General features: G+C 49.1%; 1 protein-coding gene across 2 annotated transcripts; it reads left to right on the top strand.

Annotated features, from left to right (window-relative positions):
• The first annotated feature begins 435 nt into the window (after positions 1–435).
• RNF122 (ring finger protein 122) lies at positions 436–19928 on the top strand. Of its 2 annotated transcripts, none has more exons than XM_003830748.7 (6): positions 436–930; positions 8882–9038; positions 16272–16317; positions 16576–16617; positions 18174–18256; positions 18813–19928. In XM_003830748.7, exons 1-6 carry the CDS (start codon positions 906–908, stop codon positions 18925–18927), a joined length of 468 nt encoding a protein of 155 aa, XP_003830796.1. In that variant the 5' UTR covers positions 436–905; the 3' UTR covers positions 18928–19928. The 2 variants fall into 2 exon arrangements, with proteins under 2 accessions (XP_003830796.1, XP_008954420.1); XM_008956172.5 differs by lacking the exon at positions 436–930 and adding an exon at positions 973–2053.
• Positions 19929–20443: the final 515 nt, after the last annotated feature.

The raw sequence follows: 20443 nt of genomic DNA, 5'->3' as shown, positions 1-20443 counted from the left end.
ATCTGGGCATGGTGGTAAGCGCCTGTAATCCCAGCTACTCAGGAGGCTGAGGCAGGAGAATCACCTGAACCCGAGACGCAGAGGTTGCAGTGAGCTGAGATCGCGCCGCTGCACTCCAGCCTTGGCGACAGAGGGAGACTCTGTCTCCAAATACATAAGTAAATAAATAACAGATCTGTAGGCGGAAAACAATGTGGCAGTAATTGTTCCTTTGCCTTGGTGTCCCTGAGCAAAAGGCAGGCCCCCACCCCGGGGCATCGCAAGTCGCCGCTCCATTCTCTGCAGACCGGAGTTTCCCCAGGCCTGGGAAGACTAAGTGGGAGGCACCCACCGTGCGAAGATCCTCCCGGCTTCCAGGGAAGGGAGGCTGGGCCTGCAAATAATAGCCGGGGGCAGGAGAAAGGCTCCGATTGGTCGGAGGGAGGGTGACGAACAAGGGGCGGAGTTTTCCTGGGGGGCTGGTGGGGGAAGTAAAAGGGAGGGGGTGTTCACCGCCGGGTGTCAGTTTCGGAACCCCAGCCAGCTCACCTCTGCGCCGCTGAACCCGATCCGAGCCTCCGGCAAAGGTTTTTCCCTCCTACCCCGGCCGAGGGCTTCTGCCGCCCGGGCACCCCCGCCCCGCGGCGCCCCACATTCCCCCAGCCCGGGGCCCTTGGCGCGTGCGCTCCGTGCGGCTCTGCTCCGCCGGACTTTGTTTGTTTCCTCCTCGTCCCTCTTTGTTGGGCTGAACACCAGCCTCGTCAAAGACCCCCACTCCGGAGGGAGTTCGGCTTCTCCAGCAGGGCGGCTGCAGCGCGCTGCCCCGACCCCGCCTGCGGCCCCTCACGCCGCTAGTGCTCCCACCCCGCCTTCCTGGCACCCCGCCTGCGTCCGTTCGCCCGAGGAAGCCAACCGCGACTTCATTGATGCACCCATTCCAGTGGTGTAACGGTGAGTCCCCGGGGCGAGGGCCGAGCCTACGTGGCGCTGGTGGGAGCCGCGGCGCGGGGTGCGAAGTCGGACAGCAGCGCGCTGGTCCTCCCTCGGGAACCAAGTTTCTCCTGAAATGGGACAGTCGAGAAGGCGTCCTGGCGCCCCACTCTGCTCTGCACAGCGCGGAATTTGAAACTATCCAGGTTTCCCTCCAGAGCCTGGAAGGGGCCTCCGGACGGGCGGCGGGCCGGGGGCGTGGGAGCCGAGGGGTTCCCGGCCTTTGTGTGGCGGCCCGGCTCTTCTACCCCCTTCCCCTGCCTTTGTGCGCTCAAACTCTGTTCTTTGTTGTGGTTGTTGGAGGAGAATTAAATCCGCACTCGGGCTGGGATCTCCTAGAGGGAGCTCAAGTTCCCGGCCTGAAACTTTGCAGGCTATTGTAAATATGTATACCGTGCAGCGTGCGGGACGGGGCGCGGGGGTAGCGTCCTCTGGCTTTGTTGGTTTCCCACGGGCTGCTGGCGTGGCTTGGGTGCTTGCGGAAGACTGGATTAAAGAGTCGCTTTCGGCCAGGCGCGGTGGCTCACGCCTGTAATTCCAGCACTTTGGGAGGCTGAGGCGGGCGGATCACCTGAAGTCGGGAGTTCGAGACCAGCCTAACCAACATGGAGAAACTCCGTCTCTACTAAAAATACAAAATTAGCCGGGAGTGGCGGCGCATGCCTGTAAGCCCAGCTACTTGGGAAGCTGAGGCAGGAGAATCGCTTGAACCCAGGAGGCGGAGGTTGCAGTGAGCCTAGATCGTGCCATTACACTCCATCCTGGGCAACAAGAGCGAAACTCCATCTAAAAAAAAGCCGTTTTCCTGAGTTGATAAACCCTCGCAGAGAGCTCCGCGCCCGGCTGTCCCTGAGGTGCGAGGCTGGCCTGGCGGGAGCCGTGTTTCTGGCCCCAAGGCCAGATTAGGGTGTCTGCTCCTGAGCCCAAGTGAAGGCCACACCTCCAGACGCGACAACCCCTCGCCCCGTTTCTCCCCAGGCCTGGGTGATGCTTCTAAGTCAGTTCATTTCACCTGAGGCTTTTTGGAGGTTCAGGTGATACTGGGTTAGGCTGGAGTCTGATTCCTCAGCGAGCTACCTGAAAGGTAGGTGTTTCTGAGCGGGACACTTCAAAACCTTGGATACTAATCGCCCCCCACCCCACCCGCTCCAGTCCTCCTGGGGTCCTAGTCTTGACCGCGTTGTTCCGATGCTTGGAGAGTTTCTGGGAGAGAGAGATGGGAAGCAGCTGGCCTTATCTCTCAGTATGGCAAGCGAGCTAGTTACAGGGGGAAAGAAATCATTCTTGAGAGTAGACTCCTGCCAGATCTTGGATTAATTATGTCAAGAGGCTTTGTTTTGAGGCAGGGTTTGGGTAGCATGTATACCCCACGTCCCCCCACCCCGCCTTCCTCCTTTTGCTGGTCGGATCTCATTTCCTGAAAATGAACCAAGCCGTGTGTGATAGGCGGTTTTGTGGGAGAGGGGGCAGAGGATGGGGGTTGAGGAAGGCCCTTGCACCCTAGCATCTGGGAAAGATTCCCGTTGGCTGGGAAAGAGAAGCAGTTCCCAGATCCCCTGGTCTTTCTTGGCCAGCCCTTGTCTGACGTCATTCCTGCTCCCAGCCTGCCAGATGAGATGAGACATTCTGATGTCAGTGCTTTCATAGGTTGGCCGAGACAATGGAACAGAGACTTAGGGAGAAATGAGGCAGCTGTCAGTAACACTGCCCTTTCTGGGCAGCCCCCTTTCATATCAGATTTTAGACTTGCTGCTTTATTTTTTTTATTTTTTATTTTTTATTTTTTTGAGACTGAGTTTCGCTCTTGTTGTCCAGGCTGGAGTGCAGTGGTGCGATCTCGGCTTACCACAACCTCCGCCTCCCGGGTTCAAGCGGTTCTCCTGCCTCAGCTTCCCGAGTACCTGGGATTACAGGCATGTGCCACCATGGCCGGCTAATTTTGTATTTTTAGTGGAGAGGGGGTTTCTCCATGTTGTTCAGACTGGTCTTGAACTTTTGACCTCAGGTGATCTGCCCACCTCAGCCTCCCAAAGTGCTGGGATTACAGGCGTGAGCCACTGCGCCCAGCCTACTTTAATTTTTTTTTTTTGAGAGAGGGTCTCACTCCGACAACCATGCTGGAGTGCAGTGGCACGATCAGGGCTCACTGCGGCCTCCAATTCCCAGGCTGAAGGGATCCTCCTGCCTCAGCCTCCCAGCATAGCTGGAACCATAGGTGTGTGCAACCATACCTGGCTACTGGCTAATTTTTAATTAATTAATTAATCTACTTTTTAGGGATAGGGTTTCACTACATTGCCTATGCTGGTCTTGAACTCCTGGGCTCAAGCAATCCTCCCACCACGGACTCTCAAAATGCTGGAATTACATGTAGGAGCCACCTTGTCTGGCCCTCTTTGCACTTCTTAGAAAAGTGACTGAGAGATCCTGTCCTTTGACTCCTGTGAAGAAGCAACCCTTCCCTCACCCCTTAAGAAACTACCTGGAGCCCCTCTTTCCTGGGGCTGGTATTCTCTGTCCTTATACAGTTTTAAAGAAAAACTTACTACAGTGTCAGCTTTTGACCAGAAGACTATTTTGCCATTTCTTTAATAGTAACACAAGCAAATGAACCATCTCCTCTTGACTATGCTCTTCCCACCGACCTCTTTATCACGTGAAATACCAAGCTCACTGATTCAATCAGTGGGAGATAAAGGGGAAGCCTTTATCAGGCAGGATAAGATGGTTGGGATAAACTGATCAGAGGACTTGCGGGGACCATCGTGCTTGTGGAGTGCACAGATATCCTCTGTAATAGCTCTGACCAGGTTCTGCAAGTTCCCAGAACTGGAAACCAAAGGAGGTTTCAGCTCATAAAAGGTGCCTGGAAGAACTAAGGAAACGGGGGGTTAGACCCTCTTGTAACATCAAATAGTGCTGAGGAAGGAGGTGAGAAAACAGCTGGGAGCACCAGGTCTTGTTGGAAGGGAAGTCCTGAGCCCCTTTTCCAGCATAGACTGAAGTTTGTCACTCTAGCCAGTCTGCCATGATGTCCTCATGGAAAATTGTTCTTCTTTGACCCACAGAAAGTAAATATTTGGGTGGGGACTGGTGGTGAAAACCACTTTCTCTCTAACCCCTACTAGAGCCTAGACACAAGGGAATTCCTGTTGGGCACAGCAAAGTTTAGTAGCTAATTATTTCTTTCATTTCAACTTAATCAAAAAGTCTTTCACAACAAGAACTTTTACTTTCTGTTTTCCCACAATGTGTAGGTCAGTGCATAAAGCAAGCCCTCAATAATACTTGCTGGTTGACTGGTGATCCATTAGCGGAGGGCAGTTTCTGGGCAATTTTCCCAAACATCAGTCCTGCTGCTTTGAAGTGGGAGGTTTTGCCAAGGGGACCAGGTTATTTTAAGAAAATGGGGAATTATTTATCTGTTAACTAGTTATTGAGAACAAGCCAAACTCTAGGCTAGGCCGGACACTGGAGAATATACAAAAGTCCAAGTTGGAGTCAGCAAACCTAGGAGGGTTCAGGCTTTTTTTTTTCTTTTTTTCTTGAGTCTCACTCTGTCCCCCAGGCTGGGGCACAGTGGCGCCATCTCAGCTCACTGCAGCCTTTGCCTCAGCTCACTGCAGCCTCTGCCTTCCGGGTTCAACCAATTCTCCTGCTCTGGCCTCCCGAGTAGCTGGGACTACAGGTGTGCACCACCATGCCCAGGTTTTTTGTTTTGTTTTGTTTAGAGACGGGAGTCTCTCTCTGTTGCCCAGGCTAGAGTGCAGTGGCGCGATCTCCGCTCATTGCCACCTCTGCTTCCCAGGTCGAAGCAATTCTCCTGCCTCAGCCTCCCGAGTAGCTGGGATTACGGGTGCCAGACACCACACCCAGCTAATTTTTGTATTTTAGTAGAGATGGGGTTTCACCATGTTAGCCAGGTTGGTCTTGAACTCCCGACCTCAGGTGATCTGCCTACCTCAGCCTCCCAAAGTGTTGGGATTACAGGCATGAGTCACTGCACCTGGCCTGAGCCTCACTTTCTATGGTGAAAATCTTTGTGTCTTTTTTTCCTATGTGGTAAGATCATCAGATCATCTAATCTTTTTTTTTCTTTTCTTTTTCTTTCTTTTTTTTTTTTTTTTGAGACAAGGTCTTACTCTGTGGCCCATGCTAAGTGCAGTGGTGCAATTGTGGCTCAGTGCAGCCTCGACCTCTCAGACTCAAGTGATTCTCCCATCTCAGCCTCCCAAGTAGCTGGGATTATAGGCACTTACCACCACACCCAGCTAATTTATCATTATTATTATTTGTAGAGGTGGGGTCTTACTATGTTGCCTAGGTTAGTCTTGAACTTCTGGCCTCAAGCGGTCCTCCTGCCTCAGCCTCCCAAAATGCTGGAGTTACAGGTGTGAGCCACCACACCCGGCCTGTGCTTTCTTTTAATAGTACTTACCATATAATCAATGCTTAATGCACATTTGAGTTAAAGTAACTTAATGCTAGGAACGATGTAAGACAGTTAACTGAGTAAGCAGGGGCCAGAACAAATGATGGAGGTCATGAGTGCTGTAGAATTCAAGGAAGAGAGGTTATTGGACTATCACAGGCTTGATGGGCCTCAGAGAGAGCGTTTCAGGCAGGGAAAGCTGTGTAAACAAAGACAGGGAAGCAGGCAAGGACAAGGTTGTACAAGAAATAGTGAAAAAGACTGGCCCACATGGAGTAGTATTGGAGAACTTTTAAGTAGGAAGTTGTGAAGGGACAGGGTGAATGTTTTAGGAGGACTTGAAGCCAGTCATGAGTTTGTAAAATACAAGATCAAAACGACAAGGAGAGGGCGGGGCACAGTGGCTTATGCACTGTAATCCCAGCACTTTCTTGGGAGGCCAAGACGGGTGGATCACTTGAGGTCAGGTGTTCAAGACCAGACTGTCCAACATGGTGAAACCCAGTCTCTACTAGAAATAGAAAAACTAGCCGGGCATGGTGGTGTACACCTATAGTCCTAGCTACTCAGGCAGCTGAGGTAGAAGGATCACTTGAACCCAGGAGGCAGAGGTTGCAGTGAGCCAAGATAGTGCCACTGCACTCTAGCCTGGGTGACACAGCGCAAGACTGTCTAAAAAAAATTAAAAAAAAAAAAAGGCAACTAGGAGGATGTGTCAGGGGTGTGGGGTAAATGAGAGAAGGAACTAGAAACAGGGATGACATCAACTAGGAAACAGTAGGAGGTGATGAGTGTTTACAATAGGGCTGTGGCAGTAGAATTGGGCACAGCCTGAAAGAGGTTTGAATGGAGGCTCGTTATATAGTCATCAGTAAGGGATGAGGAGGACTGATGTCCAAGTTGACTTCCAGTCTTTCAAGCCACCTTCTGCTGAGTTGTAGTAGCACTGGTTATTAGCATATAGAATTCTGTGGCATGTGAATGCATCCTGGCTCCTAACCAAGATGTCAGGAAAGTGCCTAGAACCCAAGGCCTGGGTACAGAGAACCCTTTGGAGCTGGGCTTTCCTAGCTGTTTGACTGTGGGCGAGTTACTAAATGATTGAGTCTTTTTCCCATTGGCGGGGGAAGTAACCTTTACTGTGGCAGTACAAAGATTAAATTGATAGCATGAGAATGTGCTTAGGATGCAGCAGGTGAACAGCAAATTCCAGCTCTCCCTTTCATCAAGGACTCCCCTCTTTCCCTTTCCCTTCTGCCATCCTCAGCCATTTGACTTTTTTTGTTTTGTTTTTGTTTTTGTTTTTAGATGGAGTCTTGCTCTGTCTCCAAGGCTGGAATACAGTGGCACGATGTCAGCTCACTTGCAACCTCCACCTCCCAGGTTCAAGTGATTCTCCTACCTCAACCTCCCGAGTAGCTGGGATTACAGATGTGTGCAACCATGCCCAGCTAATTTTTTAATAGAGATGGAGTTTCACCATGTTGGCCAGGCTGATCTCAAACTCCTGACCTCAAGCCATCCACCCGTCTCGGGCTCCCAAAGTACTGGGATTACAGGCGTGAGACACCATGCCTGGTCAAGCATTTGACTTTCTACTGAGCTGCTCTTTCCAGCTACAGCTTGGCTATCACAATTCTAGGTGTCTCTAAGAGACATGACCCCCCTCACAAAAAAAAAAAAAAAGGAAAAAAAGAACCTGCCGGGTGCAGTGGCTCATGCTTATAGTCCCAGCCCTTTGTGGGGCTGAGGCAGGAGGATCTCATTGAGGCCAGGAGTTGGAGGCTACAGTGAGGCATGTTTACACCACTGCACTCCAGCCTGCAGGGACGGAGTGAGACCTTGTCTCCAAAAACAAACAAGCAAAGTTCCTTTTCCAGCAGATCTCTTTGTTTCTTTGCTCAGAACCTGGTCACGTACCCACCTGAACACCAAATACTGGCAAGGGGGGAAGGGAGAGGTGACTATCATGATGAGTAGGCCAGTCAGTATTTATCCCTGAGTCCTGTGAGAAGGGATGCATCTAGTGGCTGGCCAGTGCTTTTCAAACTGAATGTGCAGGGGAATCACCTGAGGAGCTTGTTAAAACGTAGGTCCTGGCTAGGTGCCGTGGCTCATGCCTGTAATCCCAGCACCATGGGAGGCCAAAGTGGGTGGATCGCCTGAGGTCAAGAGTTCGAGACCAGCCTGGGCAACATGGTGAAACCCCATCTCTACTAAAAATTCAAAAATTAGCCGGGCATGGTGGCGTGCGCCTATAATCCCAGCTACTCGGGAGGCTGAGGCAGGAGAATTGCTTGAACCTGGGAGGCAGGGTTTGCAGTGAGCCAAGATCACGCCACTGCCCTCCAGCCTGGGCGACAGAGCAAGACTCTGTTTTAAAAAAAAAAAAAAAAAAAAAAAAACAGTGTAGGTACTGATTCAGTTAGGTAGGGATGGACCCGAGAGTATATGTTTCTAAAAAGCTCCCAGAGGATGCTGCTGCCATTGGTACCACACATTGAGGCTTTGAGGAGAAAGAGGGAAGGTGACCACAGTAAGGGAAGTTGCAACCTCCTCCCCACCCCCATCGCCACTTTCTGGAATGCTGGCCCAGGACTTGGAGTGAACAATTTCTATTCTAGTCCTGGCACGGCTTGTCTTCTGGAACAGGTGGCTTAATAATGACAAATGACCTTTGCAATTGTCCTTTGCAATTTACAAAGCATATTTTCTTATGCGCTCATTTTCATTCCTCTCTCTATTTTGCTTGTTTTCATATAACAAAGTGAAGCTTAGAGGTAATTTCTTAACGGTCATATGGCTAGCTAGGGATGGGGGAGTTGGAACCCAAATAATATTTTCTCAGCTAAGGCAATATGGGCTCCTACCTAATGGAATTAAGCTCTCCAGTTTCTGCCCATTGCCTAAATTCTTTTTTTTTTTTTTTTTAATTTTTAAAAATAGAGATTGGGTCTCACGCTGTCACCCAGGCTGGTGTGCAGTGGTGTAATCACTACTCATTGCAGCCTTGTACTCCTGGGCTCAAGTGATCCTCCCACCTCAGCTTCCTGAGTAGCTGGGACTACATGGTAGTACATGCGCTACCATGCCCAGCTAATTTTTCTATTTTTTTTTAGAGATGGGGTCTTATGTTGGCCAGGCTGTTCTTGAACTCTTGGCCTCGAGATCACCTGCCTCAGCCTCTCCAAAGTACTGGGATTACAGGCGTGAGCCACCATACCCAGCTTGCCTGAATTTATTGTCCCTTAGATGGGGATATTGTTTTAAGTATTTTGGATAGTATTCAATTTTGTAGATCAGATTTACTCAAGATTACATAGCTAGTAAATGTTAGAACTAGGATATAAAACTGGAGCCACTGAATCTGAGGCTTAGGTGCCCAGAGCCTGCCGGTTATTTCTATCCTGCTGACACAGTGCTATCAGCCCAGCAGTAAATTTCCAACCCTAATGATTTTTTTTTTCTCTCCCTTTGCAGGGTGTTTCTGTGGCCTGGGACTGGTTAGCACCAACAAGTCCTGCTCGATGCCACCCATCAGTTTCCAAGACCTTCCGCTCAACATCTATATGGTCATCTTCGGCACAGGCATCTTTGTCTTCATGCTCAGCCTTATCTTCTGCTGCTATTTTATCAGGTGCGTGGATCCCTGGCTGACCGGGGTGGGAGTCCAGCAGGAGGGAGAAGACCAGGGTTGTGGGGTAAGCTGAGCGAGGGTCCCACAGCAGAGTCAGCAGTCTTATACTGGAGCCACCGCTTTGAGGACACGGCTGAGCCTGCCCTTCTCTAGGCCTCTGAGGATCTGGTGTTTCTATTTACATTAGCCTATCAAGTTGTTCCTGAGCATATAAGGTCACCACGGGTTGGGCTGCATCCCACCTCCTCGCCAGTTATTCTAAGGTTGCCTAGAATTACTGTGTGACTGAGTAATAAAGTTAGTGGTCCCTTCCTTGTCTGTCTGTCTCTATTCCTACTCATGCCCTTTGGGTGGTCGGGAACAGGTAGGCATCAGTTATGCCAGCATCATGTTCCTTTGCCCTCCTGGGACCTGTTGTCAGCCCTCCAGATACTAATATTAGGAAGCAAGCCGGTGTCTAGAGAGCTACTTGGTTTTTGTTTTGTTTTGTTTTTTTGAGATGCTCAGGCTGGAGTGCAATCTCAGCTTACTGCAACTTCTACCTCCTGGGTTCAAGCAATTCTCCTGCCTCAGTCTCCCAAGTAGCTGGGATTATAGGCGCATGCCACCATGCCTGGCTAGTTTTTGTATTTTTAGTAGAGATGGGGTTTCACCATGTTGACCAGGATGGTCTCGAACTCCTGAGCTCAAGTGATCCACCCACCTCAGCCTCCCAAAATGCTAGGATTGCAGGCATGAGCCACCATACCCGGGCGGAGCTACTTGTTTATTCCGCCTTATAAGCTCTTATTTTTGAGAGTGGAAAAAACCAAAACCAAAACAAACCTAAAAAACTGTCATTTATTCTTGATTGCTTAGGGATCCAAGAGAAGACCTGGAGTTTGGCAGGGCTCGCCACACTCCAGGAACGCTTTCTCTTATCTCTTGCTGAAGGACATGGGGACTGGTGGCTGTTTTCTGTTTACTTTTTCTTTCTTTCCTTTTTTTTTTTTTGAGACGGTGTCTCACTTCATCACCCAGGCTGGAGTGCAGTGGCACAGCCTTGGCTCACTGCAACCCCTGCCTCCTAGGTTAAAGCGATTGTCCTGCCTCACCCTCCCTAATAGCTGGAATTATGGGTGCATGCCTAGCTAATTTTTATTTTTGTATTTTTAGTAGAGACGGGGTTTTGCCACGTTGGCCAGGCAGGTCTCGAACTCCTGACCTCAAGTCATCCACCCGCCTCGGCCTCCCAAAGTGCTGGGATTTCAGGCATGAGCCCTCGTGCTCGGCCTCTGGTGGCTGTTTTCTATAAAAAATTTTGAGCATGACTGGTATTTAGAATGGGAATCAAAGTAGTAGTGTTTCTGACTGGGCTTTACTGTTGGCATTGACAATTCCTCATTGTATGGGACTGTTCTGTACATTGGAGAATATTGAACATCCCTGGCCAGTAGGGCATGCTAGTAGTCTTTAGGGCCATTGTGGCCATTAGCTGTCTCCCCCTCCACCCACACATTACCAAATGCTTGGGTAGACATCAGCTGTGGTCTGGGCTGGTGACTAATCAAATAATTTAAGAAGATTAAATTAAGATTAAGGAAAAGGCTTTGCTGGCTTTATTCCTAAGATGCCCTTCTGGGTTTGAGTGCTTTGCTAGAAGGCAGCTAAAGAGAGGCAGGTACTAGTCCATCTTCTCCAAGGCTGGAAGAGCTCCCTCTAAGAAGGGGAAGTGCCCTCAGGCACATCTCCCCACCACTCCCAGGTGCTACCTTGGACCTGTTCTTTCTCAGAACTTTTCACACAGGTCCCTGAAACTAGAATTTTCCACATAAAAATCTATGCAGAGGAGATACTGGTTTATCTTCCCTCTTGTACAGTTGGGTCTGAAGATTGCATCTAACCATTAAGCGGAGGTGAGGGTAGATTTCTGGTATCTCTCCTCTCTTCCTGTCTCCTCCCCTTTCCTGAAGCCTGTTTTTTTCCTTGAATTCTTCCTGACCACCAACCTGCCCACTCCCGCACACCCGTGTTAAGCAATTCACACTTAAATCCTGGAGACAGGGATGAAGATACACCAAATACCAAAGATTTCTTTATGATGAGGCTAAGAGGGGTTTGTAAAACCAACTCTCCTTGGTCCCTTTCCTCCCTGCTCCCCCTGCCCACCACACACACAGAGAAGCATACACATGCCAAGCGGCAAAGGGCTTCAAGAGACCATCTAGGCCGGGCACCATGGCCCTTGCCTGTAATTGTAGCACTTTGGGAGGTCAAGGCAGGAGAGTCGCTTGAGTCCAAGAGTTTGAAACCAGCCTTGGGAACAAAACTCCATCTCTACAAAAATGACTTAGAGAAAACTACTCTAGGCTAGGAAGTGGGTGACCAGAGTTCATTTCGTAAATCAACCAATAATAGGTGTGACCTTAGGTTTTCTTTTTTTTTTTTTTTTTTTTGAGACAGAGTCTTGCTCTGTTGCCCAGGCTGGAGTGCAGTTGTAAGATCTCGGCCCACTGCAACCTCCACCTCCTGGGCCCAAGCCATCCTCCCAACTCAGTCTCCCGAGTACAGGTGTGTGCCACCATGCCCAACTAATTTTTTAATTTTTTGTGGATAATTTTTATATTTTTTGTAGCGATGAGGTTTCACCATGTCACCCAAGGTGGTCTCAAACTCCTGAGTTCAAGCCATCTGCCTGCCTCAGCCTCCCAAAGTGCTGGGATTACAGGCGTGAGCCACTGTGCCCGGCCTTTAGCCACTCTTTACTAAGGGCTTTCCATAGGCCAGGCGTTGTGGTCAGCATTTGAAAAAACATTTAGCTCGCTTAATCCTTAGTATAGGTATTGACCCACTTTATAAATGAGGAACTTCATGCTCAGACTGTTCAGGATCTGCCCAAGGTGATACATAGAGGAAGATACAGAGGTGGACAAGTCTGGTAGCAATGAGCTAGGGTCTTGCCGAATCCTTCCGAGTGTTTGCCTTTTGAGTCATATTCCTTGAAGTAGAGGAGCCGCTATAGGCTCCACGACCACCCCCTTGCAGGTCAGGATCAGTTCTTGCAGAAAGACAGGTTGGAGAGCTGTGAATTGCTGATTTCTTTTTCTTTGGCTGTGGTCAAAGAACAGAACAGGGCCAGGCGTGGTGGCTCACGCCTGTAATCCCAGCACTTTGGGAGGCTGAGGCAGGTGGATCACCTGAGGTCAGGAGTTCGAGACTGGCCTGACCAATATGGTGAAACCCTGTCTCTACTAAAAATACAAAAATTAGCTGGGTGCTGTGGCAGGCACCTGTAATCCCAGCTACTTGGGAGGCTGAGGCAGGAGAATCACTTGAACCCAGGAGGTGGAGGTTGCAGTGAGCTAAGATCATGCCATTGCACTCCAGCCTGGGCAACAAGAGTGAAACTCCCTCTCAAAAACAAAAACAAAAAACAAAAAAAAAAACACAAAAAAACACAAAAAACAGAACAGTAACCACATGATGCTAAAAGCTGACCCCACTGTGGTGCTACTGAGCACCACCTGTTCCTTTAGTAATCTCCTTCGTCACCCTGCCCTGGTCTGTAGCCTGCCTGAAGCCTGCTGACCCTGGAGTTTCACAGTCTCAGAGGCCCACTGGTACATGGTAGCCTGTGAATGTCTATATATAGAAAGACACACAGGCGCAGAAGCCACCACTTCCTCTCCCTGCTTCTCGGTTTCCTCCTCAGCCAAAATAGGCCCCACTTCTGACCTGGTGAGCTCAGCGGCCAAGGCCAGCCCCTCACTCATTCTTCCCCCTCTCTCAGCGCTGACCTCTGCCCTACACAGGAATGGAGGGGCCGGGGAAGTACAAATAGGCAGGAAGGGAAACATTATTTTCAGGACCTGGCTGCATTGTTTGTTCTAAAAGGGAAAAGAGGAAAGGGAGAGCCCACTGGCAGCGGCTAGAAATGGTCTCATTGAAATCAGGATATTTTTAGTTGCTGCGTTCACCCAACAGCTGAGAAGGCCACCTGTCCAGACTGGTTGGTACTAGGTCCCCAGCTGGGATTGCCCAGGGTTTTTGCTTTTTGCTCTGTTTTCCTTGCAAGCTTTTCGGCCACATTTCATCATGATCTCATCCTTTCTGAGCTGAAATCTATATGCAGGATGAGGGGGCAGCTCTGAAGCCCTTCCCTGTTCTGAGTTTTGGAGGATCCCTGGGCAAAACCACTAAAGGATCCAGCCAGACAAGAGGCATGATGGGTGGGGAAGTGGTACTCTAGGTGCCTGGGGTACAGAAAACAGAAAAAGAAAGCATCTGCTACATAAGTATAGCCACATTGCAGGTGAGACATTGGTGCCTCAAAGATGCATAGCAATCACTCATTCCCCAGACAGTTAAAAACACAGGCTTTTCACCACTTCCTTATTTACTCTGCACGTACCTCATAACAGAGCAACAGTGTCTTTCTCCCTCAAGGCCGCTGTGAGCTCCCTGTCCATGGGAACACTTCCTTCCCACCTCTGCTGAACCCAGTGTCAGTCAAGCAACAGTAGCCACCTAAGCGTTGGGTATGTCCTGCCCTGCTCATTTGGAAATTGGGACAGAGACACATGTGTATGTATGTACAAAGACCTTTTCTGGACCAAGGAGCTCTCTGCAAAGTGAAGGATGAGACAGTGGGAGCCTTGGTTAGGCCTTTAGCCCAGCCCTGCCTTAAGCAGAAAGGATATTGTGGGGAGAGGGGGGAGGGGAGGGGACGGTGGATGGGCTGCCCCAGCGCCCAAGCCCGTGGCATGAGTCCACTTGGACTGGAGCTCTCAAGAGGCTCCAGGAACATGAACCTCGCCAGGTCACCTGACTTCCTATCAGGAACAATGGAGGAGGCTGGCAGCCTGATCTTATCTGCCCTGCACTGTGCTGCGGGCCTGGCTGTGCCCCCGTCTTCTGCCTCTTCCATTACCCAGGGAGCAGCTTCAGCTTCTCACCCCACCCCCTTCCACTGGGGCTGTTTGTGATTGGAGCCTCCCTTTTATTGACTTGGGTCAGTCATCCATCTATCCACTCATTTGTTTATTTATTTTAATTATTTATTTTAAAAAAAATTTTTGCCAGAGTCTCACTCAGTTGTCCAGCCTGGAGTGCAGTGGGGACAATCCTAGCTCATTGTAACCTCTGAACTCTTGGGCTCAAGTGACCCTTCTGCCTCAGACCCCCCAAGTAGCCAGGACGACAGACATGCACCATCATACCTGGCTAATTTTCTTTTGTTTATTTATTTTTGAAGAGACAAGTTTTCACTGTGTCACCCAGGCTGGTCTCAAACTCCTGGCCTCAAGCAATCCACCTGAGTTGGCATTATTCTTTATTTCTGTTTTCAACCATTTAAGAATAAAAACCACTCTTAGCCTCTAGACCCTGCAAAAACAAGTAGTGAGCTGGATTTGGTCCTCAGACTAAAGTTTCCTGCTTCTCCTGGCTTGCTGGGTTTCTATGTTTCCTTCCAAATAACCCAGGACTGTGTTAAGAAGTGAAAACCAGGAAAAGCTCCATAAGGTTCCCCCATAGCACACATACAGGAGGCATTCTTTTTTTTTTTTTTTTTTTGAGACAGGGTCTTGCTCTGTCACCCAGGCTGGAGTGCAGTGGTGCGATCTCTGCTAACTGCAACCTTCGTCTCCTGGGTTCAAGCGATGCTTATGCCTCAGCCTTCTGAGTAGCTGGGATTACAGGTGCATGCCACCATGCCGTGTGAATTGTCCTGTGAATTTTTGTACATTTTGTAGAGTTGGGGTTCTGCCATGTTGCCCAGGCTGGTCTCAAACTCCTGAGCTCAAGCAATCTGCCCACCTCGGCCTCCCAAAATGCTGGGATTACAGGCATGAGCCATCCCACCCAACCCACATACAGGAGGCATTCTAAAGCTACCTGCAGAGTTCAGCATGTAAGATCCTCCATCCCTTCCTTGAAAATAATACGGCAAAAAATCCACTGTATAATTATGGTCTCGGCCATTTGCACAGCAAGCCATTCAGAGTTGTAAACTTAATAAAAGGTAGGGTGTGTCCCAAGACCAGATCATATTCTCAGGACTATGATGTATTCCACCTGATTAGGGGAACAGACCACATTATATGGTAAAGAGCTTGGACTCTGTCATCACACCAACTTTGATTCAAATCTAGACTCTGCTACCAATTAGCTCTGTGATGTTTAGGCAAATAAATTCACTTCTTTGAGCTTCATTTTTCTTTTTCTTTTTCTTTTTTTATTTTTATGAGACAGAGTTTTGCTCTTGTTGCCCAGGCTGGAGTGCAATGGCGCAATCTCGGCTCACTACAACCTCTGTCTCCTGGGTTCAATCGATTCTCCTGCCTCAGTCTCCCAAGTAGCTAGGATTACAGGCATGCACCACCACACCGGCTCATTTTGTATTTTTAGTGTGACGGAGTTTCACCATGTTGGCCAGGCTGGTCTTTAACTCAAGTGATCCACCTGCCTCGGCCTCCCAAAGTGCTGGGATTACAGGCATGAGCCACCGCACCCAGCCAGGCTTTATTTTTCTTATCTATAAAAGCGAAGGTATCTCACTCTTGGAGTTTGGAATCATTAAGAACATATATGAATATGTTAAGTGTCCCAGCGACATATAGCAAGTACTTCATAACCATTATATTATGCTATTGCCATTAGTAACGGCATGCCATGTTTTGGCCATTGAGAGTCAGCCCGTTTGCAGGCCACCAGCTTAAAATGAAAAGAAGAAAACAAAGGAGGCATCGTCTGTGTTGTCTGGCACAGTGAAGGGAAGAGTGTGCTTTGGTTCCAGAATACTTATGTTCTCCGGGTGGAAAATTCCCCAGGGTCAACAGAGACTTATTCTGCTATCCTGGCTTAACAGAAATAACCCTTTTATGCATATCTGTCTAACTTCCGCACACTCAGTAAACACAGTGTTGATTTCTATATAGTTTGGTGACTGAAGGAATTTGCCGACCAGAAAAAGGCAGGGTGAGTGAATGAGCTTTTGGGGATACTGTGCTGGAGGGTCCCCCAATCTGTGTATGAGACCTGGTGGTGAATTTTGAGGCTGTCAAACCCGAGTAAGAGTCTTAGTCCTTTATCAACCCTTGTTGGCTTGCGTAGGTCCAAAGTATGCCCTGTGGTGTGTATGGGACAAGCACCCCTCCCTGCCCTCGGAAGAATGCCCAAGCAGCCAGCCAGCCTCTCCTGCTTTGAATTGTTCCATTTAACCTGCTTTCTCTAATTTTTTTCTCTTTCTCCCAGCAAACTCCGGAACCAGGCACAGAGTGAGCGATACGGATATAAGGAGGTAAAGTGCTGCGTGTTTCCCAGAAGCTTCCTTCTCTGCCTGACCTGATAGGAAGAGGCAAGGAGGGCAGGCTCAGGTTCTCCTGGGCAGGAATCCCCCTGGCCTCACCTCTGGGTCTCCCTGAGGCTAAACCCCTTCAGTGTCTGAAGTCCGGCTTGCCCCAGGCAGTCCAGGGGACTCCCTTCATTGGTTGATACTGCCTGGCTGGCCCCAGTGGTTGGTTCTTCTTTGGACATCATGCCTCCTCTTTCTTTTCAGGTGGTGCTTAAAGGTGATGCCAAGAAGTTACAATTATATGGGGTAAGTGTGCCAGGAAAGTGTGCAGGAGGGCCCCAGCAGGTGAGGCAGACAGCACCTTGCTCCAGTTCTCTGCCTGGACGCTTTTCAGAAAACTGCTTAGTCCATGCCTTCATATCTCCTTTGGCCAAATAATGGAGACACATCTCAGCAAGTAATTAATATGTGGAATTGATTACACCTGGAACAGCCTCAGGCAGAAGACATGAAGGGATCACAGAGGGGTTTAGATAAGTAGTGCCCCACGGCTCCAGGAGTCCCACAATACATAATTTTTACCAGGAGGATGGTCGTACCCTTTCATGCCATAGACAGAATTCAGCTAACTTTCCCTATGTTCAGCCCCTACATCCTGGTTGTTATCATAGGAAATGAGGTCCTTTTACTTTTGTATATACCCCATCTTAACAGACTAGATCTGACTAGTGTGTTCATTCCTGTGGCTCTGCCATTTCTCTCCCACCCCACTCCCACCCATACACCAATTCCTTGAGTCCCCTCAACTCTGACTTGAGGAATTAGTCATATCCTCTTCCTTTCCTACCTATGCCTCTAAGGTCACCTAACCCATTTCCCAAGGCTCCTGTTCATGACCACAGACACTCCTACTCAGAGCATGTTTGTGGTTGTCTGGGAGCAGAGAGGATCACAGTTCCACTAAACATGAGACTGCCTAGACGTGGCCTCATTTTGTCTATTACACCTCTGCAAGTGCTGATGTTTCCCAAGCCTTTCTCTCAGAGAATAATTCAACTGAGATCAAGGGAGTTAATATGTAGGGATGTGGGAAGTCTGGATTTAAAGAATGTAACTGGGCCAGGTGCGGTGGCTCATGCCTGTAATCCCAGAACTTTGGGAGGCCGAGGTGGGTGGCTCACCTGAGGTCAGGAGTTCGAGACCAGGCTGACCAACATGGTGAAACCCCATCTATACAAAAAATACAAAATTAGCTGGGTGTGGTGGCACATGCCTGTAATCCCAGTTACTTGGGAGGCTGAGGCAGGAGAATTGCTTGAATCTGGGAGGTGCAGTTGCAGTGAGCCAAGATTGCACCATTGCACTCCAGCCTGGGCAACAAGAGTGAAACTCCATCTCAAAAAAAAAAAAAAAAAAACATAACTGATCACATATACCATGCCCTCATCCTTACCTCTAGTTGGTATTAAGTGCCACATCACCAAATGTATTGGGCAAGAAAGGATTGAAAACCATTCTTCTAGGACAGTACTTTCCAGTGCAGTGGAAACTTCTGTGATAATAGGAATGTTCTATATCCATGCCATTCAATATGGAAACCATGTGGCTGTTGAGCACTTGAAATGTGGTGAGTGTAACTAGGGACTGAATTTATAATTTCATCTAATTTTGGTTAATTTAAATTTAAACAGCCACATATGGTTAATGACTACCATGCCATCAATACAGTTTTGTAAAGGATGGCTAAAAAGTTTCTCTGCCTGGTAGAACAGACTAGGCTAGAGTTTAGTTTTCTTGTCTGGGGTTGAATGAGTGAGATGGTTCCCCCAGTTCCTCACACACCTGCTCTTTTCTCTCTGCAGCAGACCTGCGCAGTCTGTCTGGAAGACTTCAAGGGGAAGGATGAATTAGGCGTGCTCCCGTGCCAACACGCCTTTCACCGCAAGTACGTGGGGATGTGTCCAGGGTGCCCGTCGAAGGAGAAATAATCAGGGAGCATCTTTTGGAAACTTCCAGTCTCTGCCACTTTCTATTTGCCCCTTATCCATGATGCCCCAGGTCCTACGTGAACACCGAGCAAAGCCCAGAGGGATTAGGTTGGGACAGGGGTAGGGATAGTCTTCTTTTTTTTTTTTTTTTTTTTTTTTGAGTTGGAGTTTTGCTCTTGTTGCCTAGGCTGGAGTGCAATGGCGCGATCTCAGCTCACTGCAACCTCTGCCTCCCAGGTTCAAGCAATTCTCCTGCCTCAGCCTCCCAAGTAGCTGGGATTACAGGTGTCCACCACCATGCCTGGCTAATTTTTGTATTTTTAGTATAGATGGGGTTTCACCATGTTGGCCAGGCTGGTCTCGAACTCCTGACCTCAGGTGATCCACCTGCCTCAGCCTCCCAAAGTGCTGGGATTACAGTTGTGAGCCACCACGGGATATTCTTGTTTTGAGAGACAACTGGAGCAGCGTGGTCTGTCTTGTTAGAGATTACCATTCCTCATTTGTTCTCAGGTGTCTGGTGAAATGGCTGGAAGTTCGCTGTGTCTGCCCCATGTGTAACAAGCCCATTGCTAGTCCCTCAGAGGCCACGCAGAACATTGGGATTCTATTGGATGAGCTGGTGTGAGTGCTGCCGCTACACCGAGACCTGGAGAAGACCTCTTGCCTCATGGATGTCTGGTCCCTCTGCACAGCTCCAACCAACAGGACTGTAGGGTGATGACGATCACTTTCCCAGTGATGAGAAGGGTGGTCTAGGGCTGGGCTTCTACCCTCAGTGCAAGACCAGTGCCAGATGTGCCCCCACTTCCTGCCTCCTGAAGCCTTCTTCCCTGCTACTCCATGCTGGTGGCCTCACCCATCAAGACCACTGTCTCCTGGTACTGGACTACCTACCTGCCTTGTCCCTGTTCTGGGGGAAGGTGTCCACCCCGATCAAGAACATGGAGAAAGTCCTCTTTCAAGGCTCCCATTAGGAGGATGAGCTGCCTTGACCCAGAAGGGATGAGACAGGCTCTTACCTCTCTACAACCTTCTCTCCCCTTCCCACTCCTTCCGGAGTAAGGTTAGAAGGGAAGGAAGGAAAGATCAAGGAACCAAGCGCCTCCACGGGAGGCGAGGGAGGCTCTGTATGAAACAGAAGAGCAGGGACATAAAGGAAAATGTCAGTGTTTACATGGGACCTATGGAAACAAAGGCTGGCCGGCGCCAGCTGACTCCAGAGTAAGAGAGGGCCCTTCCCCTGCCAGGACCCACGGTGCTATCCATTCAGTCTCTTCCTCAGTTAATCTCGGAGCTTCCTATTCCATGTTGAGGTTTGTGGGCCCCTCTAGAGGAGGGCTAGTTCTATACTTAAATTGATTCCCAGGGGCCTTTTTTTTTTTTTTTTTTTTTTTTTTCTGATCAAAAGGGGTGTGGGGATGGGGGTGTCTACGGTTAAGCAACAGATACCTCCTTCCCTTTGTAAATAGTATTTTTATACTTCATCCTCGCCTCTCAGGCTTTAGATACGAAATCTCCAGAATGGAAGGGGGTGGGGATTTTCTGTTCCTCCCTGGAGTGGGTGAGGGTGGGAGAAAGTTACGTATTTAAAGAAAAATAAATTTAATAACAAGTTTCTCTAACCTACTTTTGCTTGTGGTTGTGGCTGCCTGGCCCTTTTCTGCCAGTAGAGGGAAAAAAGTTCTCAAACTGCCTCTTCTCACTTTTCCATACCCAAATCAAACACGCACGCGTACACACACACACACGTTCCTGATCCTTTTTAAATGTCTTTACTTTTATCTTTCTGAGGCAGGGTCTCACTCTGTCATCAAGGCTGGAGCACAGTGGCATGATCACAGATCACTGCAACCTCCCCGGCTCAAGTGATTCTCCCACCTAACCTCCCGAATAGCTGGGACCACAGGCGTGCGCCTGGCTAATTTTCTAAAATTTTCTGTAGAGACTAGATCTCCCTATGTTGCCCAGGCTGGTCTTTTAACTCCTTGGCTCAAGCAATCCTCCCACCTCAGCCACCAGAGTGCTAGGATTACAGATGTGAGCCACTGCGCTCAGCCTAAAAGTTCCTAATCCTTAGGAACAAAAATCGATCTTAGGTTATTACCTGAACAATATATGTTAGGATTAACACCAAGGTACAT

Source organism: Pan paniscus, chromosome 7 (genome assembly GCF_029289425.2).
Source record: "Pan paniscus chromosome 7, NHGRI_mPanPan1-v2.0_pri, whole genome shotgun sequence".
Lineage (NCBI taxonomy): Eukaryota > Metazoa > Chordata > Mammalia > Primates > Hominidae > Pan > Pan paniscus.
Note: the sequence above shows the minus strand (reverse complement) of the source record. Positions and strands in the feature narration are given on the sequence as shown.